This window comes from Peromyscus californicus, unplaced genomic scaffold, assembly GCF_007827085.1.
Source record: "Peromyscus californicus insignis strain IS unplaced genomic scaffold, ASM782708v3 Scaffold_9__1_contigs__length_137607984, whole genome shotgun sequence".
NCBI classification, from domain to species: Eukaryota; Metazoa; Chordata; class Mammalia; order Rodentia; family Cricetidae; genus Peromyscus; species Peromyscus californicus.
The window spans coordinates 132,810,216-132,836,713 of NW_026294617.1; the positions used below are offsets into that span (position 1 = coordinate 132,810,216).

The window sequence follows — 26,498 nt, forward strand, 5'->3', positions numbered from 1 at the left end:
ACCAAGATGAGCATCCTAGTCTACCACATGCTGCCCCACCATGATGCTCAGCCTCATGTCAGGGCCAAAGCAACAAAGCTGGATGGCTACAGTCTGAAACTTTTGACACTGTGAGCTGGAAGCAATCTGTCTATAGGAGGCTTTGTTTTGGACTGCTAGCCCCCAAATCATGACACAGAGACTTATTATTAATTATGAAAGCTTGACCTTAGCTTAGGCTTGTTTCTAACTAGCTCTTATAACTTTAATTAACCCATTTCTATTAATCTACATGCTGTCATGTGGCTCATGGATTTTATCTCTCCTCCTGCATGTCCTGCTTCCTCTATGTCTGGCTGATGAATCCAGCTTTCTTCTTCCCAAGACCGCTCTATCCCCAGAAGTCTCGCCTAACTTCTTCCTGCCTAGCTATTGGCCATTCAGCTCTTTATAAAACCAATCACAGTGTAAAGGAATATTCTTCAACATCTGTCCTTTGATGGATTTTCTTGGTGCATCTCACGTATGGTGCTCAGTCCACCCCAGTGTGACCACTGTCATCTTCATATTATATTGTCCCTTACCAGGCTATTATGCATATATCTAAATCAATATATCACCTTAATAAACCTAAAGCTTATTTTCTCAAGTATTTGTTATAGTGACTAAATCTGACTTGCCTTTCTATGGATGTATGAATTTGTGCTTCCTTGTTTTCCCTGAGTCTCTAAGGCACAATGGAGAAGAGTATGTATACGTGTGCATATGTGTCCAACCAGATCAGTCAGGATCTGATCACACCTGGCTGGCTGAAGGCACAGCAAAAGCTGACACAGCCTGCATTTGAGAAGTGATTTTAACATTTTTAATTGTCATAAAAATGAAAAACATGCAACCTACATACTATAAGGCTTAAAATGTTTACTTCCTTGATTTGTAGAAAACATAATTGCTGACTTTTGATGTAAATGCTAAAATTAAGATAAAGAGAAAGCCTCTAACATGATTGCCATCTCTGTGCTGTTTTATGTTGTTGCTGCTTTTTGCTGTGGGTTGTGGGTTGCTTTACACCACAAAGACACTCTTTTTTTTATGATTTGTATGTTGGCAGAAAAGTATCAACTTAGTTTTCCTCAGCTGTAATGTTGAAAAATTGTAAGAGGCTTTCATGCTAAGCATGACTACAAATATTTGTTCTGGGTTAGATACAGTAACTTAGAAATTAAAAGTAAGTGTCCCAGCAAGTGAGGAACTATTGGTAATACTCCAGGGGTTTAGACCCAGGGGCAGGAAGGGGTAGAATATTATTGACCCACTAAGTTTAAGGCCCCATTGGTTAGAGGAAAAGAAAAAATATATAATTTACTGGTTGAAAGGCCCCATCAGGGATACAGAATAAATAAATAGTAATTGAAGCCAAACCTTAACTCACTAATACCCACTGTCCTGCACACTCAACTTGTATACATAAGTCACATAGCAGTAGCTTTTAAATGATATGACAGATTTAAGTGGTAATACAAATTACAAAATGTAAATACAATTTACAGGTGATAGAAATTGTAAATTACTCTGATTTAAGATTTACTCATTAAAGATTTGTCTTAAAGGTAATAGCAGTGTACATTGACAGTATGTAAGCATGGTAAGCAATTGTTACTGGAGATGCTTTGAGCTTCACCCCATGTGGCATCGCATTGGCTACAGGCTTGGCACACAGTGTTCTTTATGTTGAGATATGTTCCTTTTACCATAGTCTTTTGGGGCTTTTATCACACTACTTATTCCAATGCAGATCTATTCTTTTTTTTTTTTATTTTTTTTTTATTTTTTATTTTTTATTTTAATTTATTTTGCAATACAATTCAGTTCTACATATCAGCCACGGATTCCCTTGTTCTCCCCCCTCCCGTCCCCCTCACCTTCCCCCCAACTGCCCCCCATTCCCATCTCCTCCAGGGCAAAGCCTTCCCCACAGACTGAGGTCAACCTGGTAGACTCAGTCCAGGTAGGTCTAGTCCCCTCCTCCCAGGCCGAGCCAAACAATCCTGCATAGGCCCCAGGTTTCAAACAGCCAACTCATGCAATGAGCACAAGATCTGGTCCCACTGCCTGGATGCCTCCCAAACAGATCAAGCCAATCAACTGTCTCACCCATTCAGAGGGCCTGATCCAGTGGGGACCCCTCAGCCATTGGTTCATAGTTCATGTGTTTCCATTCATTTGGCTATTTGTCCCTGTGCTTTATCCAACCTTGGTCTCAACAATTCTCACTCATATAAACCCTCCTCATTCTCGCTAATTGGACTCCCAGAGATCCACCCAGGGCCTAGTCATGGATCTCTGCATTCAGATCCCTCAGTAGTTGGATGAGGTTTCTAGCACAACAATTAGGGTGTTTGGCCATCCCATCACCAGAGTAGGTCAGTTCGGGCTGTCTCTCGACCATTGCCGGCAGTCTGTTGTGTGGGTATCTTTGTGGATTTCTGTGGGCCTCTCTAGCACTTTGCTTTTTCCTATTCTCATGTGGTCTTCATTTACCATGGTCTCCTATTCCTTGTTCTCCCTCTCTGTTGTTGATCCAGCTGGGATCTCCCGCTCCCCCAAGCTCTCTTTCCCTCGACCCTCGCCTTTCATTACCCCCACTCATATCCAGGCTGTTCATGTAGATCTCATTCCATTTCTCTGTCATTGGGCGATCCCTGTGTCTTTCTTGGGGTCCTGTTTTCCAGGTAGCCTCCCTGGTGATGTGAGTAGCAGACAAGTTATCCTTGTTTCATGTCTAGTATCCTCAGATCTATTCTTGATCCACTCTTGTAACATATATTAACTGTGATTTCTGATAGTGGAATCTTATTTTTTACATTTCACCTTACTAAAATCTCCATTTAAAACACACTGTCTTCTTATATACAGACAGTATTCCCCTAGAAATGCTAATGTCACTGACTCTTTCCAGACCTGGCTGTGTTGCCAGCTCCTTTTTAGCATAGTTCATATTCTTATTTCTTTGTCAGGACTTTTTAAATTATGCACTGTAACAGGTTGGGGTGCTGTACCACATACGGGAGTTATTCTTTACTGAACAAGTTTTCTAGACTCTTTCAGCTAGAGTACACTTCCCTTGAACCATGAAACATTTTCCTTTCTTCCAGTGCCCAGCCTATTGTTAATGGCTCAGCACCACAGCCTTGCATTTTTATAAGGCAGCTGCAGGCTGAATATCCTGCACAGCCTTTCTGGTCAACTTAATTTACTTTGCAAGATCAAGGCAGCCTTATGATTCATGTTCTCATGCTCTAATCCCATCCCTGGGAAAACTTTTGTGCCCTTGCCTAGAGTAGGGATGTGAGGTGAAAGGACAATCTTCTTCCAAAGCAGGGTGCCAGGCTGTGTTGGCCACCTCAGCTGGTGTGGCATCACTGGCCTACATGTCCTTGAAGAGAGGCACTCAGTGCTCCAGTGTTCTGTAGCTGATGTACCTGAGCTGGAGCTTTCTCAAGAGTAGGAGCAGATGTAGAAGGGTTTAGTCCATACAGTCCTCAATTTTTCATTATGTCCTTAGCCATGTTTATATAGTTAATGGTTTGTTTTTACATAATCTATCTCTACTTAGATAACATAGACTTCATGGGATGTGATTCTTTCTCTTCTCACAAAGCACATTGGGGCATATGCAAAACAATACCTTTTCATGAAAATCCATGCTTTTATTTACATTTGACAACTGGCTGATCATGAGAGATTACATCAAAAGTTTCTCTTGTGGATAAACATGTTCATCTAGATGCATCGCTGGTTACACTTAAAAGTGAAGCCTGAGGGTAGAGTGAAGCTGCTTAGCATGCTCACGTTGTTACTGTGTTCTGCTTGCTTTCATGCATTTTCTTCCCCATGTGCTGAATGCATGTGGAGCAAGATGGAACAGCTTTGCAAAGCAGAGCTGCCCCTCCAGAGAGGTATACTGTGACTCTGAACTGTGAAAGGTTTTTTTTTTTTTCCTTTCTTTTCTTTTTTTTTTTCCTTTTTTTTTTTTATTAATTTATTTTGCAATACAATTCAGTTCTACATATCAGCCACGGATTCCCTTGTTCTCCCCCCTCCCGTCCCCCTCACCTTCCCCCCAACCCCCCCCCCCATTCCCATCTCCTCCAGGGCAAAGCCTTTCCCACAGACTGAGGTCAACCTGGTAGACTCAGTCCAGGTAGGTCTAGTCCCCTCCTCCCAGGCCGAGCCAAACAATCCTGCATAGGCCCCAGGTTTCAAACAGCCAACTCATGCAATGAGCACAAGATCTGGGTGCCTCCCAAACAAATCAAGTCAATCAACTGTCTCATCCATTCAGAGGGCCTGATCCAGTGGGGACCCCTCAGCCATTGGTTCATAGTTCATGTGTTTCCATTCATTTGGCTATTTGTCCCTGTGCTTTATCCAACCTTGGTCTCAACAATTCTTGCACATATAAACCCTCCTCATTCTCGCTAATTGGACTCCCAGAGATCCACCCGGGGCCTAGTCATGGATTTCTGCATCCAGATCCCTCAGTAGTTGGATGAGGTTTCTAGCACGACAATTAGGGTGTTTGGCCATCCCATCACCAGAGTAGGTCAGTTCGGGCTGTCTCTCGACCACTGCCAGCAGTCTGTTGTGTGGGTATCTTTGTGGATTTCTGTGGGCCTCTCTAGCACTTTGCTTCTTCCTATTCTCATGTGGTCTTTATTTACCATGGTCTCCTATTCCTTGTTCTCCCTCTCTGTTGTTGATCCAGCTGGGATCTCCTGCTCCCCCAAGCTCTCTTTCCCTCAACCCTCGCCTTTCATTACCCCCACTCATGTCCAGGCTGTTCATGTAGATCTCACATGAAACAAGGATGACTTGTCTGCTACTCACATCACCAGGGAGGCTACCTGGAAAACAGGACCCCAAGAAAGACACAGGGATCACCCAATGACAGAGAAATGGAATGAGATCTACATGAACAGCGAAAGGTTTTATTGTCTTACTATACCTTATACTAACTGATTGGGAGACAAAAACATTGAGAATGGAGGAATAAATAGAGCCTGTTTATGATATAGGAATGCTGTGTTGTTTGGATTGCACTGTTTCTGGTATTACTAAACATAAATTTTCTACTTAGCTTATCATTTTAACAAATCTGTTTTGTCACATAAGATGGGTGTGTGTATCAGATTGGCTTAGCTCACTTTGATATACTTTCGCAAAACTTACATAAATCAATGGTGCCTGCTGTGTTTTGTCTAATCCCTTTCACTTGTCCATTTATACAGTAACAGACTTTTCCTTTAGTCATGTGTTGCTGTGATGAGAGATGTAGCATCATCAGTGTATTCCTACTCTTTGCTGGCATTGCTGGTATCTTTTCACTAATACTGACTACTTTCCTCTGTAATCAAAGGCAGGGCTGACCTACCTTTTCCTTTTAATTGTAAAGGACCAAATGAGAATTCTAGCACAATGTTGAATAGCTAGGTGAGAGAGGATATATCTTCCATTGCTTCTGCTGTTAGAGGAGAAAATATCCAGTATCTTACCATTAAATGTGATGTTAGTTTATAGATAGCATTTGTGAGACAGTATTTCATTAAATGCACAATAGGATTAAAAGGTAAATGTGATTGCCTATTAGTGTGACTAGTGGTAATGTCACAAATCTTTTGTGGCTTATGTTCTGAGGATATCACTGCTCTGTATACTTCCTCTCTATTCACCGTTGGGGCCAGCCCAGCAACACCCATGCTGCAGTGCAAGCCACTTCCCTAGAGTGGGACAAGACTTGCCACCCATCACTTGCTTCCCAGTGCTAACCCATCCTGCCAGCTCTCCACTGTCCCTTCCAGCACAGAGTGGGGTATACGTACTGGGCTATTTTTAGGTGGGTTGTGCATACATTCCTCAGCTTACTTATCTTATAATGAATGCATGAAGGTTGGTGGCATACCCGTGGTTCTTGAATAGCAATAATGTAAAAACAAACATTGCACTGGACTCATCATTGTGGGTGCTAAGATACAGTTAAACCATAAGTAGTTATCACTTTCTCAATAAGAAAAAAATTAATAATTGTTTTCTCTTCCCTTATATTCAGCCCCTTTTTTAAACGTAAAAAGCCTAAAGACAAAATGATTAGGGTACTTGAAACGAAATGGATCTGCATAGGTAGAAGACATGAAGACAAAATCATGGAGGACATCTTCCTTCTCAAACCCGAGTCTCACATGAAAGGGAAGGTCGCACATTGGAAAAAAGTAAGTAGAACTGTCCTCTTACATGCTCATAATTTACAGCACTGGGGTGTAGTTTGTGTGTCAGTCTCACTTAAGTAATTTTCATTGTGCTGCTGAGATGCTGCTTCACAATCTATTGGTGTCAGAAAATCACATGATGCTGAGAACAGGACTGTACGGTGCCTTAGCAGCTCCCCATAACCATTCTGTAATCATGACTGTGTCCACCCAGACTGGCCTCTTGTTTAATTATTGTGATTAGTGAGAGTCACATAAAACCTCTTAGTTTTGAAATGTAAAAACATATTTATATTTAGCTTATTAAGGATTGGTAATTTTAATGTTATGTACAGTTTAACATTTATCCAATGTTTTTTGATAAACCAGAAATTACTTTTAGAATAAACTGGAAAGAGAAAAAAACTCATTTGCTTTTGCTGAATGACTATTATATTCCAGACACTGTACTAGTTCTTTTGATTGTGGTTTGTAATTTATTCCCCATGGGACAGGTGCATTTATAACCAGCTTTGGACCCAGGTGTTCTGACACATGGCTGCTGCCTTCAATATTTTTTTGGGTTTTGTGTTTGTTGTATGTTAGGTCATGGTAGAAGCGAAGATTCAGCAGTGTTGTAAAAGTAGCTGTGGTTACCCTTGACAAGCTCCAGAGTTTGGTGTTTGTGATGCCCATGTGCATTGTACATGTGGACTGTTCTTGAGAACAGCCTGGGCTCCATGAGCATAACGGGAAGAGTGTCACTTCAATGTCCATATGTTAAACAGAGGTTATGACTCTCATCCACTCCTCAAATCTGATGGCTGTAGCTTGAATACAATTATTGTTTTAAAGACAAATGTACACTACCCTAACCATTTCCTTCTCAAAAATCAGTGTTACCTGTGTGAACTTGCTCCACAAGGCAGGACATTCCATGAACTTGTAGCTCATAGGCAGGAACAACAATAAAGAGGTTCTGTGGCCACCATCTGAGTGGCATCTGCTCATACAGAGACTCTACTAGTTCTGTAAACTGACAACCAATGAGTATATGGTACAATATGTATATTAACGTAACATACGTCACTACCACATGTGCAAGAATCAGCTGTTGTTTAAGGATTATGTAATATCGGTGAAGTCTCAAAGAACATAGCAATGGGCTTGCAAACATCTTGATTATTAGGACATTCTTGCTAAAATATGCAAAGTTTAAAAGTGCTTTAAATTTCTTTCACGTGATTAATAATTTGGTTGATCATCACTACTAATGACATTTAAGGCCCCTTCTTTGGTAGTTTATAAATATGTGCACTCTCTCATGTTTTGCCAGTGTTTATACTCACCATTCACAGGCCATCATACAAGCTGTATTCATCTCAGTTTCTTAAAATAGTTGTAATTATTTTTGTTGGTTTCACTTTTGAGGAATTATTTGTTTCATTTAGAATTGGCTTTCAATCTTTTTTTCTAGCCCAAATGGCAATTTTATATAAGATTTTATACAAATTTGTTTTTTTTCAAGTTACTGAGAAAAATTATACACAGTTTAATAGCTAACAGATCAGTTCCTCATGGAGGCTTTGGCCTTGAAAAATCACAGTAAGGTAAGTAAACTTGAGTATTAGATAATCACTCCATTATTATTATTTGTGGACATGGTCTCCTGATTATTTTCTCAAAGGTGGGAATTTCAGAGGTGATATGATATGGAAGGGAACCACACTCACTAGATGAAGGGACATTTCAGCAGGCATGAGGGCAGTGCTTTCTCCCTTTTCTTTTTCTTTTTTTATTTTATTTTGCAATACAATTCAGTTCTACATATCAGCCACGGATTCCCTTGTTCTCCCCCCTCCCGTCCCCCTCACCTTCCCCCCAGCCCCTCCTCATTCCCATCTCCTCCAGGGCAAAGCCTTCCCCACAGACTGAGATCAACCTGGTAGACTCAGTCCAGGTAGGTCCAGTCCCCTCCTCCCAGGCCAAGCCAAGCAATCCTGCATAGGCCCCAGGTTTCAAACAACCAACTCATGCAATGAGCACAGGACCCGGTCCCACTGCCTTGATGCCTCCCAAACAGATCAAGCCAATCAACTGTCTCACCCATTCAGAGGGCCTGATCCAGTGGGGACCCCTCAGCCATTGGTTCATAGTTCATGTGTTTCCATTCATTTGGCTATTTGTCCCTGTGCTTTATCCAACCTTGGTCTCAACAATTCTCACTCATATAAACCCTCCTCATTCTTGCTAATTGGACTCCCAGAGATCCACCCAGGGCCTAGTCATGGATCTGTGCATCCAGATCCCTCAGTAGTTGGATGAGGTTTCTAGCACAACAATTAGGGTGTTTGGCCATCCCATCACCAGAGTAGGTCAGTTCGGGCAGTCTCTCGACCATTGCCGGCAGTCTGTTGTGTGGGTATCTTTGTGGATTTCTGTGGGCCTCTCTAGCACTTTGCTTCTTCCTATTCTCATGTGGTCTTCATTTACCATGGTCTCCTATTCCTTGTTCTCCCTCTCTGTTGTTGATCCAGCTGGGATCTCCTGCTCCCCCAAGCTCTCTTTCCCTCAATCCTCGCCTTTCACTACCCCCACTCATGTCCAGGCTGTTCATGTAGATCTCATTCCAGTTCTCTGTCATTGGGAGATCCCCGTGTCTTTCTTGGGGTCCTGTTTTCCAGGTAGCCTCCCTGGTGATGTGAGTAGCAGACAAGTCATCCTTGTTCCACATCTAGTATCCTGCTATGAGTGAATACATACCATGTTTGTCTTTCTGAGTCTGGGTTACCTCACTCAGGATGATTTTTTCTAGATCCATCCATTTGTCTGCAAACCTCATGATGTCGTTGTTTTTCTCTGCTGAGTAGTATTCCATTGTGTATATGTACCACATTTTGTTTATCCATTCTTCAGTTGAAGGGCATCTAGGTTGTTTCCATGTTCTGGCTATTACAAACAATGCTGATATGAACATAGCTGAACAAGTGCTCTTATGGTGTGGTTGAGCATTCCTTGGGTATGTGCCCAAGAGTGGTATAGCTGGATCTTGGGGGAGATAGATTCCCAATTTTCTAAGAAAGCGCCATATTGATTTCCAAAGTGGTTGTACAAGCTTGCATTCCCACCAGCAGTGGAGGAGAGTTCCCCTAGCTCCACATCCTCTCCACACAACCTCTGGAGGCATCATGATCCCTGACTTCAAGCTCTACTATAGAGCTACAGTAATAAAAATAGCTTGGGACTGGCATAAAAACCGACATGTGGACCAATGGAATCGAATTGAAGACCCTGACATTAATCAGCATACCTATGAACATATAATTTTTGACAAAGAAGCCAAAAGTGCACAATGGAAAAAAGAAAGCATCTTCAACAAATGATGCTGGCATAACTGGATGTCAACATGTAGAATGTTGCAAATAGATCCATATCTATCACCGTGCACAAAACTTAAGTCCAAGTGGATCAAGGACCTCAACATAAATCCAGCTACTTTGAACCTGCTAGAAGAGAAAGTAGGAAGTAGTCTTGAACGCATTGGCATAGGAGACCACTTCCTAAATAGAACACCAGTAGCACAGACTCTGAGAGAAACAATCAATCAATGGGACCTCTTGAAACTGAGAAGCTTTTGTAGAGCAAAGGATACAGTCAACAAGGCAAAGCGACAGCCTACAGAATGGGAAAAGATCTTCACCAACCCCACATCTGACAGAGGACTGATATCCAGAATATATAAGGAACTCAAGAAATTAGACATCAAAATGCCCAACAGTCCAATTAAGAAATGGGCTATAGAACTAAACAGAGAATTCTCAACAGAGGAAACTCAAATGGCCGAAAGACATTTAAGGAATTGCTCAACATTCCTAATCATCAGGGAAATGCAAATCAAAACAACTCTGAGATACCACCTTATGCCTGTCAGAGTGGCTAAGATCAAAAACACTGAAGACTCCCTTTTCTTATGTACCCCTCCTGCCTCAAACCATACTTAAGATGGTTCCGTGTTTGTGGAATAGAAAGGAAGACACTGCTAAGTAAGTGTGTGCTGGCAAGCAGCTTTCCGCTTCACTCTTAGGAGGAATATGTCTAAGTGCTGTTCATCACTCTTGCTGAGCATACTAGGCCCAGGGTCCCATCTCAAGATTGGAAGCATGAAAAGTAGACTGTTTTTCACATTGTCTTCACTTTGTCTAGCTACCATAAGCCAGAATGGCTGTCTATGGATAATGTAACACTTCCACTGCCCTAGTCTACTATCCCTGAGTGAAGCACACCATTCATCATATTTATAAAGGTACACCTCCTATCTGGATATTTTCTTGGTGAGATGTAGTTCTCTCTCTGCTATTATAATGGCTAATATTTGTTTCTTGTCCTACGAAGGCAGAGAGGAATACACATTCTCAGAACTATTACATTGCCCTGCCTAGGGATGCATTACATCAAAAGCTATGAAGGTGGTGTTCCTTAGTGCTGTGTAGAACATGGCGGCTGCCCAGTCAAATGAGGGTGTGTAATTTCATGCATCTGAGAACTTGTCCATTTGTTGTTATTGTTCTAGCATTTTTACATGTGTTAAATTCAGAGAAATGGGGAATGAGAGAATGATTCTTATTCTTACTGTAAATGAAGATGCACTGAACCTGTTACTGCAGTTTTCTTTGTTTATTGCACAGTGATATTGTGGTCACAGGCCCATGTCACATTGCAGAGACAGGGAACTGCTCAGAACACTTTAACGTGTGAGGTACGTTCTTTGGTCGTCACTGAGTTTTAATTTTGTTTGCATAGTTCTTGCACTATAAATATACTAAAATAGTTTTGTTTTTTGAGTTTTGTAAATATTTTGAATTATGATTACAGACTAGAGTTTTCATAAAAGTATATGTTTCTATTTTTCTATTCCAGACTTATAAATTTTAAATTATTTTAAATTGATTTTGTTAGTTCTTGTAATATGCATTACGAAAGGATCCTTTTTTTTACTTTTTCCCAAATCATACTTTTAAATTTTTTCATTGTTTTAATGGGTTAGATGTTCAAGCCTAATATTATATTGGGTATCATCTGTCTCTCTGACTTAACTGACAGTACCCTAGTGTTCTCCTCCTTACATGTGATGCAGTGTCTCACACTAATAAAGCAGTCTTACAGAGGTTCTGGTTTAAACGTGAAGAGTAAGTGCCTTCTAAATACCACCACACACTCTCCTCAGGGGCTTCAGGAGTCACTTTCAAATATATTTACACACTGGATTAAAGCTGCAAACATTCTGTAACTTGGTACTGTGTTTGCATTGCTGAAATAAGCCTACTTCAATTTTAGTTCTGTTTAAATTTTAGAATTTTTTAAAAAAAATCTCTGTCATCATAAATGAAATTGTATTACTTTTTGTGCTTGCCTTTTGAGATGTCAGTATCAGGACTATGATCAATCTTTGTAACATATGACATAGAAGCCTCTTCCATTTATGTTTTGTTGTGAGTATTCACTTTCTTTTCTTCTTCTTCCTTTTTGTTATTTATTAACTTTTTTCCATTTATTTTACATCCCAACCACAGTTTTTCCTTCCTTCTCTCCTCCGGTTCCCTTCCCCTGCCTCCCTTCTGCCCATCCCCATCCACTCCTCCTGTGCCCTATTCAGAAAGAGCAGGTCTCACATGGGTGTCAACAAAGCATGGCATATGAAGTTGAGGAAGGACTAAGCTCCTCCCTTTGTGTTAAGGTTGGGTGAAGCAACTCAGTATGGGGAATAAGGTCCCCAAAGCCAGCTGAAGCATTAGGGACAGGCCCTGATCCCATTGCTAGGAGTCCTACAAATAGACCAGGTTATACAACTGTCACACATATGTAGAAGGCCTAGGTAGGTCTCATACAGGCTCCCTAGCTGTCAGTTCAGAGTCTGTGAGCTCCTATGAGCCCGGGTTAGTTGTTTCTGTGGGTTCCCTTTTGATGACCGTGACCTCCCTCCCCTATACAATCTCTCCTTCCTTTCTTTGGCAATAGTCCTGGAGGTTGGCCCAGTGCTTGACTGTGGATCTCTGCATCTACTATCAGTTACTGGATAGAGTATTTCTGATGACAATTAGGGTAGTTGCCAATCTGATTACAGGAGATGGCCAGTTCAAGCACCCTCTTCACTATTGCTAGGAGTCTTAATTGGGGTCATCCTTGTGGATTTCTGGGTGTTTCCCTGGCATCAGGTTTCTCTTTAACCCTGAAATGCCACCCCCCATCAAGACATCTTTTTCATTAGTTTCCCCCTCTATCCCGCCCCCAACCTGCCCAACCCGATCCCTCATGTTCCCCACACTCCCAGTTTACCCAGGAGTTCTTTTCTATTTCCTCTTCCCAGGGAAATCCATGCATCCCTCTTTGGGCCCACCTTTTTACTTAGCTTGTCTGGGACTGTGGATTGTAGCATGGTTATCCTTACAGCTGTTATCCACTTATGAGTGAGTACATACCATGTTTGTCTTTCTGAGTCTGGGTTACCTCACTCAGGATGATTTTTTCTAGTTCCATCTATTTGCCTGCAAATTTCATGATGTCATTTTTTTTTTTTACAGCTGAGTAATACTCCATTGTGTAAATATACCTCTTTTCTTTACCCATTCTTCAATTGAGGGGCATCTAGGTTGTTTCCAGGTTCTGGCTATTACAAACAATGGTGCTATGAACATAGTTGAGCAAGTGTCCCTGTGGTATGATTGAGCATTCCTTGGGTATATGCCCAAGAGTGGTATAGCTGGCTTTTGAGGTAGATTGATTACCAATTTTCAGAGAAACCTCCATACTAATTTCCAAAGTGGTTATACAAGTTTGTACTCCCACAAGCAGTGGGGGAGTGTTCCCCTTGCCCACATCCTCTCCAACATAAGCTGTCATTTGTGTTTTCTTTTTTAAATATTTATTTATTTACTTAATGTATATGAGTGACCTATCTTTAGGGAATCAGATCCCATAATAGATGGTTGTGAGCATGTTATTGCTGGGAATCGAACTCAGGACCTCTAGAAGAGCAGCCAGTACTCTGCTGAGCCATCTCTCCGGCTGTCATTTCTGTTTTTGATCTTAAACATTCTGACAGATGTAAGATGGTATTTCAGAGTCACTTTGATTTGCATTTCCCTGATAGCCAAGGATATTAAACAGTTCTTTAAGTGTATCTTGGCCATTTGAGATTTTTACTGTTGAGAATTCTGTGTTTAAATCTGTGCCCCATTTTTTAATTGGACTATTTGATATTTTGATGTCTAGCTTCTTGAGTTCTTTATATATTCTGGAGATCAGCCCTCTGTCAGATGTAGGGTTGGTGAAGATCTTTTCCCATTTTGTAGGCTGCTGTTTTGTCTTATTGACAGTGTTCTTTGCTTTATAGAAGCTTTTCAGTTTCAGGAGGTCCCATTCAGCTTCAGTACCCCCCTCATATCTGGCCAGGTAGCAGTCAAAAAGCATAATTAGGACCAAGGGTATTTATTCCAGAATCCAAGGACTATGGAGGAAATATTTACTTGTTCTTTCTGAGCTTGTATGAGTAATATTTGAATATATGTCAGTAATATTTTTACTTATATGGGGGTTGCACATGTATGAGACATTTCTTGGGCTTGAAAGATTAAACATAGTAAGTGGTTCTGGGGTTGTGGTCTTGGTATCCATGCTCCTTGAGCTTCAGTCAACAGGCAAGACTATCTCTAGGCTATGGAGGTCCAGTTCCTCAAACTGTGAACCAGAGTGCATATCTGAACACAATACAAGAAGCATGAAACACTTGGAAATAGTGAAAGGATCCTGAATATGTAATGCCACAAAGTAATACAAAATCAAGCACATAATGTATCTGTGGAATCTCTGGTAGCTCCTGCCTGTGCCAATGAGAATGGACTTTTCACAGTGTTTTATAAACAAGCATGGGTAAAGCTGGGGCTTTGCAACAGTGGCTACAATCTCAGTACTGACTAGGATACAAGTGGATCCTCCCTTGATTTGTGGAGAAAGTTTGGGTATGACCTGGGCTGTAACCACAGCAACCACTAGTCTTGAGGCTTCAGGATACCAAGAGGACTGTCCTCTCTCCTGGGAGCTGTGCACCAGCTCAAAGCCACTGTCTAGACTAGGAGTTCCCCTGCCTGCTCCCACTGTGGTTCCATTCTTGGGGTAGGAGAGGTCCAAACTGGAAGTACAGGGATCATTTAAGATCTGTAAGCTCATCAAATTGGATTCTTAAACTCATAAACTATGATGTTGGTTTGACAGTTTGCTGCCACTGTTGATATTTCTGGTGCTTTCACACTTCACTTTTATCTGACAGGGTAGGGTTTTAACACATAGCTGTGGAGCCAGGATCGAAGCTGTGAATTTCTCATTCTGTATGGTGTGAAATAGGAATTTGACTTCATTATTTTATATGTAGATGTCCAACCATTCCAGCACCATGTCTTTAGAAAATTACTATTGCACCAATTGTTATGTTGGTCTCTTGTCAGATTTCATATCCTAATACATGGTTTACCGCTAGATTATGGAACTATTTCTTTGAGGTCTGTGTCTATCTATGTAAGAAATTTGACATTTTAAAATTTTGTTAAAGTTATCCTACTGAGCCGGGCGGTGGTGGCGCATGCCTTTAATCCCAGCACTCGGGAGGCAGAGGCAGGTAGATCTCTGTAAGTTTGAGGCCAGCCTGGGCTACAGAGTGAGTTCCAGGACAGGCTCCAAAGTTACAAAGAGAAACCCTGTCTCGAAAAACCAAAAAAAAAAAAAAAAAACCAAAAAACAAAAAACAAATTATCCTACTGAAGATGACCAACATATAAGAGTCTTTATCTATATAGTTTCACCAGTGTCTCCTATTTAAACTTTAAACCCTCGTTTATTTTTTAAAAGGCTTTATATATATATTAGTCTTTGAGTATATTCTGTAGGGGCAGCTTAGTCTGTTTTGGAATAGTTCTGAGGTCTTTGCAAATGTGTAAAAGGTTGTCTTTGAGACTAAGAATACTGTTACTTTCCTCTGTCAGTAAAGAAAAATATTCTGGTAATATTTCTGTTCATCATAATTATACAGCTTAAACAGAAACCCACAGCTAAATGTGTGCCCAGAGATGTAAAACACTACCAAAGGATTGTGGAAAGTACACTACAGCTGTTCATTTATTTTTTAAGTTTTTACATCTTTTATTCATTCTTTTTTTCTACACTGACAATTTTATTTTATTATTTTTATTAAGAAACTTTTTATTCATTCCACATACCAACCACAGATCTCCCCTCATCCTCATCCCTCATTCCTCCTCCCACTCTCCCCAGCCTTTCCCCCAGTCCACCCCTCATTTCATCCTCCAAAAAGTTAGAGCTCCCATGCAGAGTCAGCAAAACCAGGCACATTCAGCTAAGGCGGGGTCCAAGTCCCACCTCCTGCATCAGGGCTGTGCAAGGACCCCTGTCAGTGGGTATCCCTGGTACATGAACTGCCTTTCTGGAGTCCATTGCCTATGGCGGGACACCCACAGCTGTTCTTATTAGGGAAGCATAGCAGTGGCACCTGAGAAAGTTACAGACAGAAAACAACTGGTTTCCACAGCCAGTGACCCCACGGCTTTGCCAGGTGGGGCTCCCCAGGGGGAATTATACACCTGGTGGGTCGACTTGTTAAACACTAGTTGTCACCTGCTGTATACTCCCATGGCCATCGGCAATTTTCAGTGCATGGAAGGATAAAAATTATCTTACAGAATGTTACTGATAGTTGACAAATAGAAAGGCTATCCAATCCCAGAGGCAAATAGTCCTTTTCCATTCATAGAAATACTGGTTTACACCATGGGTGGGTCAGAAGGTATAGCAACTATGTTAGCTTTATAATTAAAACAGCTTTTTCATCACATAATTTAAAGTTTCTTTCTCTCTCTCTCTGTCTCTCTATCTCTGTCTCTCTGTCTCTGTCTCTCTCTTTCTTTCTATGTGTGTGTGTGTGCTCACCTAAGTTTACAGCTGTAAATGTTGATAAGAGCATATACACATGTATATTACATGACTACTGAAATTTCAAATTTGATTTAAAACTTTCAATTCTGGGCCAGCAAGATGGCTCCCTAGGTAGGGGCTGTTGTGCAGGCTGGTGACCTAGGTTAGAGATCAGGACACACTTAAAGGTGAGCAGAGGAACCCCGCTCTACAAAGTTGTTCTCTGACCATGATGTACTCACTCTAGCATCCACATGTACACACAAAATTAAAACAATAATAGTGACAACTTCTAAAATCTCTTAAAAAATTCAAGTTCAAGAGTCGCCTCTGTGGTGTCTTGGAAAATCCAGAGTGGGATACTTTTTCTTTAGGAAATTATTCTCTAGGTGAGGAAATAGGTTAACACAGAGAAAATGGCAGCATTATGTGGTTGACTGGAAACTCCAAGGCCAGAAATGAGGTATCTTTGCTGAAACAAGAAGGACAGAGCTATGGAGGTAGAATGAGCTTGTCAAAGTGTGAATTGGAGGGAAACTGTCCACGTTACATAAGAAGTTCATGAGGCAGTGTTGCTTGAACTCTATATGGTCTTATAAATAAAAAACCCAGATAATGGGGTAAATGCTGAAGGATCAGAGAAACAAAGGAGCAAGCCACTGCCACGTCTCACCTCACCAACTCTATGAATCCTCTGACTGAATGTTTTGAGTCCTCAGCTGAAAGGCTTCAGCCTAGAAAGCCTTTAGTTCCTGTCTCCTCATGCTTATATACCTTTCTCCACCTAGCCATATCACTTCCTTCTTAGTGTTGGGATTAAAGGTGTGTGTGCTTCCTAAGCAAAGGCATGGGACCTCAAGTACTGGGATTAAAGGTGTGTGACTTTAATCTGTTTCTCTCCTAGACTGAGTCCATCTCATGTAGTCCAGGATGGCTTTGAGCACACTGAGAAATGATATGGCTGGGCAGAGAAAGGTATATAAGGTGTGAGGAGACAGGAACTAAAGGATGTTTTGGCTGCAGCCTTTCAGCTGAGGACTCAAAGACATTCAAACAGGATTTGTGGAGTTGGCCAGGTGAGATGTGACAGTGACTTGTTCCTTTATTTCTCTGATGTTCAGGCAAATTTTATTAGGGTACACAATATATCACCACAAGACAGAATATAGATAGAAGCAAGTTGGTTAGGATCATTAATGAAAAGTTTAATTATTATAAGGGAATTTGAATGATCATTGGGCAAGAAAGATACCTGTCTCTATTTTAATACCACATGTGCAGCTTTGTGCTTAATGACTCTTATAACACTTTTAATTAGGAAGTCACATTTGTTATTCAGACTGTTTCATAGGCAACAAATGCTAGGATTATCACTTAATTGTATTATGATTTCAGGGAAATAGTAGGGGCAAAAAAGGTTCCTCACTGGGATCAAGCTTTCTGGGAAGGAAATGCCACAGTTAAGACGCAATTGTGCCTGGGCAATAAAGCCTGGCAGGCTCTGGGTTCTGGTATTCTATGGGCCTTGGAAACTTCAGGTTTGCCTTGTCAGTCTCCTTTGCTTACTCATGTGTTGTTAATGATATACTCGAGCTAGTCCAGTCTCTTCCCCACTCTCTTCATTCTTGACTGTTTACCTCTGGCAAATGAAAGCCTACTATTGCTTACCTGTAATCCCCTATTCCTAGGTTCTTCAAGATGCTTCATAGTGAGTTCAAACTTCCTATAAATTTCAGAGTCTTGACACATTGTTCTAATTCAAATTTAAACATATACTTTATCTTTGGTTCAAGGTATTTGTGTATTATATGAAAAGAGTTAGGTGACAGAAAGAATGGGTACTTGACCTCCAGGACAGCATGAGACAAATGCCTGCAAAGCAGTCAGTCTGGTAATAAGGACTAACTAGTCACTATCCCTGAAGCTAGAAATAGTTGGTAACAGCTATGGAACATTGGCAACATTTACATCAAGTAAGGCTCTGAAAGGAAGGTAGCTTAGGTGTTTTTTTTTTCATGAGAGATCCAAACCCCGGCATTTGCCTAAGCTCTGTCTTAAGAAACTGGGAAAATTTACCAAGGCAGAAAAAGATGGGAAGGCTCAGAATGAAGTTAAAACCAAATTGTTAGCATTGTTCATTCAGCTATTAGCAATAGCAAATTATTAGAAAAGTTTTTTTATAATTTTTTTATTTAAAGTTTTTTTCTTTCCTTTTACATACCAATTCCTATTCCCCCTCCCTCCTCTTCTCCTGCTGTTCTCCACCTACCCCTATCCCACCCCCATCCCCTCTTCATAGAGGGTAAGGCCTCCCTTGGGTAGTCACCCCAGACTGGCATACCAAGTTGGGGCTGGACCAAACCCCTCCTCCCTGCATCAAGGCTGAGTAAAGCATTGCACCATAAGGAATGGGCTCTAAAGAGCCAGTTCCTGTACCGGGGATAAGTCCTGGTCCCATTGCCAGGGGACCCACAAACACATCAAGCCATGCAACTTTCACCCACATTCAGAGGGCCTAGTGCAGTCCCATGCAGGCTCCCCACCTTTCAGTCCAGAGTCCATGAGCTACCACTAGCTCATGGATCAACTATTTCTGTGATTTTTCCCATCATGATTCTGACCCCCTCCCCTGCTCTTATAATCCTTCCTCCCTCTCTTCAACTAAACTCCAGGATCTTGGCCAAGTACTTGACTGTGGGTCTCTGCATCTGCTTCCATTAATCACTGGATGTAGGTTCTATGATGACAATTAGGGTAGACACCAATCTGAGTGCAGGGGAAGGCTAGTTCAAGCACCCTCTCCACCACTGCTGAGTCTTAACTGGGGACAATCCTGTGAGTTCCTGGGGTTTTCCCTAGCTGCAGATATCCCCCATCTCCTTAGTGGTACTTTCTGTTAAGATATCTCTTTCATTGCTTTCCCTCCCCATCTCTCCGCTATGTCCCCACCTCCCATCCCCCCTTTCTATTCCCCCTTCCAAGATTGCCCAGGAGACCTTAACCCTTTCCCCTTCCTGGGGGGGATCCATGTGTGTCCTGCTTAGTGTCCTCCTCTTTACCTAGCTTCTCTGGGGTTATGGATTGTAGCCTTGTTATCTTTGCTTTGCATCTAATATTCACTTATGAGTGAGTATGTACCATATTTGTCTTTCTGTGTCTGGGTTACCTCACTCAGGATGATTTTTTCTAGTTCCATCCATTTGCCTACAAATTTCATGATGACATTGTTTTATTCTGCTGTGTAATACTCCATTGTGTAAATATACCACATTTTCTTTATCCATTATTCAGTTGAAGGGTATCTAGATTGTTTCCATGTTCTGGCGATTATGAATAATGCTGCTATGAATGTAGTTGAGCAAATATCCTTGTGTTGTTGTTGAGTATCTTTTGGGTATATGCCCAGGAGTGGTATTGCTGGGTCTTGAGGTAGGTAGATTCCCAATTTTCTGAGAAACCACCATACTGATTTCCAGAGTGGCTGTACAAGATTGCATTCACACTCATAGTGGAGGAGTGTTCCCCTTGCTCCACATCCTCTCCAACATAAACTGTTATCTGTATTTTTTATCTTAGCCATTCTGACAGGCATAAGATGGTATCTCAGAGTCCTTTTGATTTGCATTTCCCTGATGGCTAAGGATGTTGAACATTTCCTTAAATGCCTTTTGGCCATTTGAGATTCTTCTGTTTAGAATTCTCTGTTTAGCTCTGTAGCCCATTTTTTAAATTGTACTGTTTGATATTTTGCTGTCTAGTTTCTTGAGTTCTTTATATGTTTTGGAGATCAGCTCTCTATCAGATGTGGGGTTGGTAAAGATCTTTTCCCGTTCTGTAGGCTGCCTTTTTGTCTTATTAGAAGTGTCCTTTGCCTTACAGAAGCTTCTTAGTTTCAGGAGGTCTCATTTATTAGTTATTGCTCTCAGTGTCTGTGCTACTGGTGTTATATTTAGTAAGTGGTCTCCTGTGCCAATGCATTCAAGGCTACTTCCCATTTTCTCTTCTCTGATGTTCAGTGTAACTGGATTTAGGTTGAGTTCTTTGATCCATTTGGACTTGAGTTTTGTGCATGGCAATAGATATGGATCTATTTGCAATCTTCTACATGTAGATATCCAGTTATGCCAGCACCATTTGTTGAAGATGATTTCTTTTTTTCCATTGTATAATTTTGGCTTCTTTGTCAAAAATCAGATGTTCATAGTTGTGAGGATTAATGTCAGGGTCTTTGATTTGATTCCAATGATCTATTATTATAGCTCTATAGGAGAGCTTGAAGTCAGGAATGGTGATGCCTCAAGAAGTTCCTTTAGTGTATAGGATTGTATTGACTATCCTATGTTTTTTGTTTTTTCATATGAAGTTGAGTATTGTTCTTTAAAGGTCTGTGAAGAATTACATTGGGATTTTGATGGGGATTGCATTGAATCTGTAGATTGCTTTTGGTAAGATTGACATTTTTACTATGTGGATCCTATCTACCCAAGAACATGGGAGATTTTTTCATTTTCTGATATCTTCTTCAGTTTCTTTCTTCAACGACTTAAAATTCTTATCATACAGGTCTTTCATTTGTTTGGCTAGAGTTATACCCCAAGATTTTTAATGTTATTGGCTATTGTAAAGGGTGTTGTTTTTCTAATTTCTTTCTTAGCCCATATATCATTAGTATATAGGAGGACTACTGACTTTTTTGAGTTAATCTTGTATCCTGCCCATTACTGAAGGTGTTTATCAGCTGTAGGAGTTCCCTGGTAGAATTTTTGGTGTCACTTATGTATACTATCATATTATCTGCAAATAGTAAAAGTTTGACTTCTTCCTTTCCAATTTGTATCCCCTTGATCTCCTTTTGTTGTCTTAATTGCTTTAGCTAGAACTTCAAGTACTATATTGAATAGGTATGGAGAGAGTGGACAACCTTGTATTGTTCCTGATTTTAGTGGACTCGCTTTGAGTTTCTCTCCATTTAATTAGATGCTGCCTGTAGGCTTGCTGTAAATTGCATTTATTATGTTTAGGTATGTTCTTTGTATCCCTGATCTCTCCAAGAGCTTTATCAGGAACGGGTGTTGGATTTTGTCAAAGGCTATTTTAGCTTCTCATGATATGATCATGTTTTCATGTTTTTTTTTTTTTTTTAGTTTGTTTATGTAGTGGATTACATTGAGAGATTTTCGTATGTTGAACCATCCCTGCATCTCTGGGATGAAGCCTACTTGATCATGGTGGATGATTTTTTTGATATGTTCTTGGATTGGGTTTGCTAGTATTTTATTGAGAGTTTTTGTATCAATGTTCGTGAGGGAGATTGGTCTGTAATTCTCTTTCCTAGTTGCATCTTTATGTGGTTTGAGTACCAGGGTAACTGTAGCCTCAGAAAAGAATTTGGCAGTTTTCTTTCTGTTTCTGTTGTGTGGAATAATTTGAGGAGTATTGGTATTAACTGTTCTTTGAAATTCTGGTAGAATTTTGAACTGAAACCATCTGGTCTGGGATTTTTTTTTGGTTGGGAGACTTTTCATGATGGCTTCTATTTCCTTAGTTTAAATTAAATTTTTTATCTGATCTTCACTTAATTTTGGTATGTGGTACCTATCCAAAAAATTGTCCATTTCTTTTACATTTTCCAATCCTGTGGAGAACAGGTTTTCAATGTATGACCTAATGATTCTATGGAATTCCTCAGTGTCTGTTAATATGTCCCCCTTTTTATTTCTGATTTTGCTAATTTGGATATTCTCTATCTGTTTTTTTGGTTAATTTGGATAAGAGTTTACCTATCTTATTGATTTTCTCAAAGAACCAACTTGGTTTCATTGATTCTTTGTATTGTTCTCTTTGTATTTTATTGATTTCAACCCCCAGTTTGATTATTTGCTGTGGTTTACTCCTCCTGGGTAAGGTTGCTTCTTTTTGTTCTAGAGCTTTTGGGTGTGGTGTTAAGTCTCTAGTGTGAGATTTCTCCATCTTCTTTATGTGGGCACTTAGTGCTATTAACTTTCCTCTTAGCACTGCTTTCATAGTGTCCCATTAAGTTTGGGTATGTTGTACATTCATTTTCATTGATTTCTAGAAAGTCTTTAATTTATTTATTTCTTCCTTGACCCAGTGGTGATTCAGTTGAGCATTGTTCAGTTTCCATGAGTTTGTAGGCTTTCTGCCTTTTGTGTTGTTGAATTCTGGCTTTAAGCCATGGTAGTCTGATAAGATACAGGGGATTATTCCAATTTTTTTAATCTGTTGAAATTTGTTTTTTCTTACTGAGTATGTGGTCAGTTTTGGAGAAATTTCCATGGGGTGCTCAGAAGAATGTATATTCTCTTGTGTTTGGGTGAAATATTCTATAGATGTCTGTTAGGTCCATTTGAGGCACAGCATGTGTTAGTTCCCTTATTTCTCTGTTAAGTTTCTGTCTGGCAGACCTGTCCAGTGGTGAGAGAGGGGTGTTGAAGTTTCCCCCTATTAGTGTGTGGGGTTTGATGTGTCATTTGAACTTTAGTAATGTTTCTTTTACAAATGTGGGTGCCTTTTATTTTGGGCATAAATGTTCAGAATTGAGACTTCCTCATGATGATTTTTAATATTCTTAATATTCCTGTGATGACTATGAAATGCCCTTCTTCATCTCTTTTGATTTATTTTAATTTGAAGTCTATTTTGTTAGATATTAGGATAGCTACACCACCTTGTTTCTTAGGTCCATTTGATTGGAAAGTTTTTCCCCAACCCTTTACTCTGAGATAATGTCTGTCTTTGAGGTTGAGGTATGTTTCTTTTATGCAGCAGAAGAATGGATACTGTTTTCCTATCCATTCTGTTAGCCTGTGTCTTTTTATAGGTGAATTGAGTCCATTGATATTAAGGGATATTAATGCCCAGTGATTTTTAATTCTTGTTATCTTTTAGTGGTAGTATGTGTGTGTTTCCCTTCTTTGGGATTTGTTGATGTGATATTATCTGTTGCCTGTGTTTTGGTGCTTGCAGCTAGCTTCTTTGGGTTGGAGTTTTCCTTCTAGTACTTTCTGTAGGCCTGGATCTGTTGATATGTAATGTTTAAATCTGGTTTTGTCATGAAATATCTTGTTTTTTCTATCTCAAGTGTTGAAAACTTTGTTGGGTATAGCAGTCTGGGCTAGCATCTGTGGTCTCTTAGTATCTTCAGACTGTCTGTTCAGGACTTCTGGCTTTTAGAGTTTCCATTGAGAAGTCAGGTGTAATTCTGATAGGTCTGCCTTTATATGTTACTTGATCCTTTTCCTTTGCTGCTCTTAATATTCTTTCTTTATTCTGTATGTTCAGTGTTTTGACTATTATGTGATGAGGGGACATTTTTTGGTTCATCTATTTGGTATTCTGTATACTTCTTGTACCTTCATAGGTATGTGTTTCTTTAGGTTGTGAAAGTTTTCTTCTATAATTGTGTTGAATGTATTTTCTGTGCCTTTGAGCTAGAATTCTTCTCCTTCTTATATCTCTGTTATTCTTAGGTTTGGTCTTTTCATGATATCCCAGACTTCCGGGATGTTTTGTGTTAAAAATTTGTGGGATTTAACATTTTCTTTGACCGATGAATCTATTTCCTCTATTGAATCCTCAATGCCTGAGATTCTCTCTTCCATTTCTTGTATTCTGTTGGTTATGCTTGCCTCTGTAGTTTATGTTCATTTATTCACATTTCCCTTTTCCTGAATTCCCCCAGTTTGTGGTTTTTTTATTGTTTCTATTTTAATTTTCAAATCTTGAACTATTTCCTTCACCTGTTTGATTGTTTTTTCTTGGATTTCTTGACTTTCTTTAAGAGATTTCTTGATTTCCTCAGATTTTTTTGTTTGCCTTTTCCTTCATTTCTTTAAGGGGATTTTTTATTTCCTCTTTTAAGGCCTCTGTTATCTTCATAAAGCTGTTTTTAAGGTTGTTTTCTTCAGGATCATCTGCTTTGGGATGTTCAGGTATTGCTGTTTTAGGATCACTAGGTTCTGGTGGTACCGTATTGCTCTTTTTTTTTTAATTTATTTTTTTTAGTGTGATAAGATTTTTTTTATTTTTTATTTCAGAAAATTTCCATTCATCCTACATATCAGTCACAGATTCCTCTGTCCTCCCTCCTCTCCCCCAGGCCCCCTAATCCACCCCCATTCCCACCTCCTCCAAGGCAAGGTCTCCCATGGGGAGTCAGCAGAGCCTGGCACATTCAGTTGAGGTAGGTCTAAGCCCCTCCTTTCTGTGCCAAGGCTGTGCAAAGTGTCTCACAGTAGGCACTAGGTTCCAAAAAGCCGGTTCATGCACTAGGGACAGGTCCTAGTGCCTGCCCCCCACCAAACAGTTCAAGCTAAACAACTGTCTCACTTATTCAGAGGGCCTGGTCCAGTACCATAGGGGCTGCTCAGCTATTGGTCCATAGTTCATGTATTTCCACTAGTTTGGCTAGTTGTCTCTGTACTTTTTCCAATCATGGTCTCCATAACTCTTGCTCATAGAATCCCTCCTCTCTCTAGTCCATTGGACTCCTGGAGCTCTACCTGGGACCCAGCCATGGATCTCTGCATCTGGTTCCATCAGTCACTGGATAAGGGTTCTATGATGACAGTCAGGTTATTCAGCCATCCGATTACCAGAGTAATTCAGCTCAGGAACCCTCTTGACCATTGCTGGTAGTCTATGGTGGAGTCATCATTGAGGATTCCTGGGGACCTCCCTAACACTCTGCTTCTTCCTATTCCCATGGTGTCTTCATTTATCATGGTATCTCTTTGTTCTCCCACTCTGTTCCTGATCTATCTAGAACCTCCCGCTCCCCTAAGCTCTCTTTCTCCCTACTCTTGCTCTCCATTACCCCCCCTAGTTTTCTTATGTAGATCTCATCCATTTCTCCATTGCTGGGCAGTCCCTGTGTCTTTGCTAGGGTCCTCCTTACTAGCTAGCCTCCCTGGAGCTGATACCATGTGAGCACATTCCATGTTTGTCTTTCTGAGTCTGGGTTACCTCACTCAGGATGATATTTTCTAGTTCCATCCATTTGCCTGTGAACATCATGATGTCATTGTTTTTCTCTGCTGAGTAGTACTCCATTGTGTATATGTACCACATTTTCTGTATCCATTCTTCAGTTGAGGGGCATCTAGGTTGTTTCCAGGTTGTGGCTATTACAAATAATGCTGCTATGAATGTAGTTCAGCATGTATCCTTGTGGTATGATTGAGCATTCCTTGGGTATATGCCCAAGAGTGGTATAGCTGGATCTTGGGGGATATTTATTCCCAAATTTCTGAGAAACTGCCATACTGATTTCCAAAGTGGCTGTACAAGTTTGCATTCCCACCAGCAGTGGAGGAGTGTTCCCCTAGCTCCACATTCTCTCCAACATAAGCTGTCTTCAATGTTTTTCATCTTAGCCATTCTGACAGGTGTAAGATGGTATCTCAGAGTCGTTTTGATTTGCATTTCCCTGATGACTAAGGATGTTGAGCAATTCCTTAAATGCCTTTCAGCCATTTGAGATTCTTCTGTCAAGAATTCTCTGTTAAGCTCTGTAGCCCATTTTTTAATTGGATTGTTCAATATTTTGATGTCTATCTTTTTTAGTTCTTTATATATTTTGGAGATCAGCCCTCTGTCAGATGTGGGGTTGTTGAAGATCTTTTCCCATTCTGTAGGCTGTCCTTTGGTCTTATTGACCATGTCCTTTGCCCTACAAAAGCTTCTCAGTTTCAGGAGGTCCCAGTGTCTGTGCTACTGGTGTTATATTTAGGAAGTGATCTTGTAGATCAACAAGGGACAGACAGGGTAACCCTCTGCCTCGAGCTTCGGGAAACTCCCAGAGGGGCCTCAGGCAGGCCCCCACAGTAAATCCAGTTCAAACCTTTCCTGCAGTTGTAGAGGAAACCCCTACTCAAAGCAACTAAATAACCAAATGTCTACTGGAATAAATCATGTTAGTCGAGATGATGAAACAGAGAAAATAGGAAATACAGGAAAAAACATAAAGAAAATTTTTTGGCAAACTTCTATTAATGAACAAAGACCAAAACTAACAATAAAAATAAATGGTGTTTTGTTGTCTGGTCTGGTAGACACAGGTGCTGACATTACCATAATTGCACCAGAATTTTGGCATCCAACTTGGCCTCTTCAGGAGGTAAACATTCAACTCTTAGGAATTGGGACATTATCTAGAGTGAAACAAAGTGTAAGATGGCTTGAATGTATAGGTCCAGAAGGACAGAAAGGAAAATTAAAACCATATATGGCTAACATAGCTATGAACCTGTGGGGTCGAGACTTGTTACAACAATG

General features: G+C 40.4%; 1 protein-coding gene across 2 annotated transcripts in view; it reads left to right on the forward strand.

The window, feature by feature from the left end:
- The window catches only part of Lrriq3 (leucine rich repeats and IQ motif containing 3), a 112,838-nt gene that overhangs the window by 26,003 nt on the left and 60,337 nt on the right, over positions 1-26,498 (forward strand). For both annotated transcript variants that reach the window (XM_052730299.1, XM_052730300.1), the window contains exon 5: positions 6,089-6,248. In XM_052730299.1, coding sequence (XP_052586259.1) covers positions 6,089-6,248 — 160 coding nt within the window. The remainder of the gene's footprint in view (positions 1-6,088; positions 6,249-26,498) is intronic.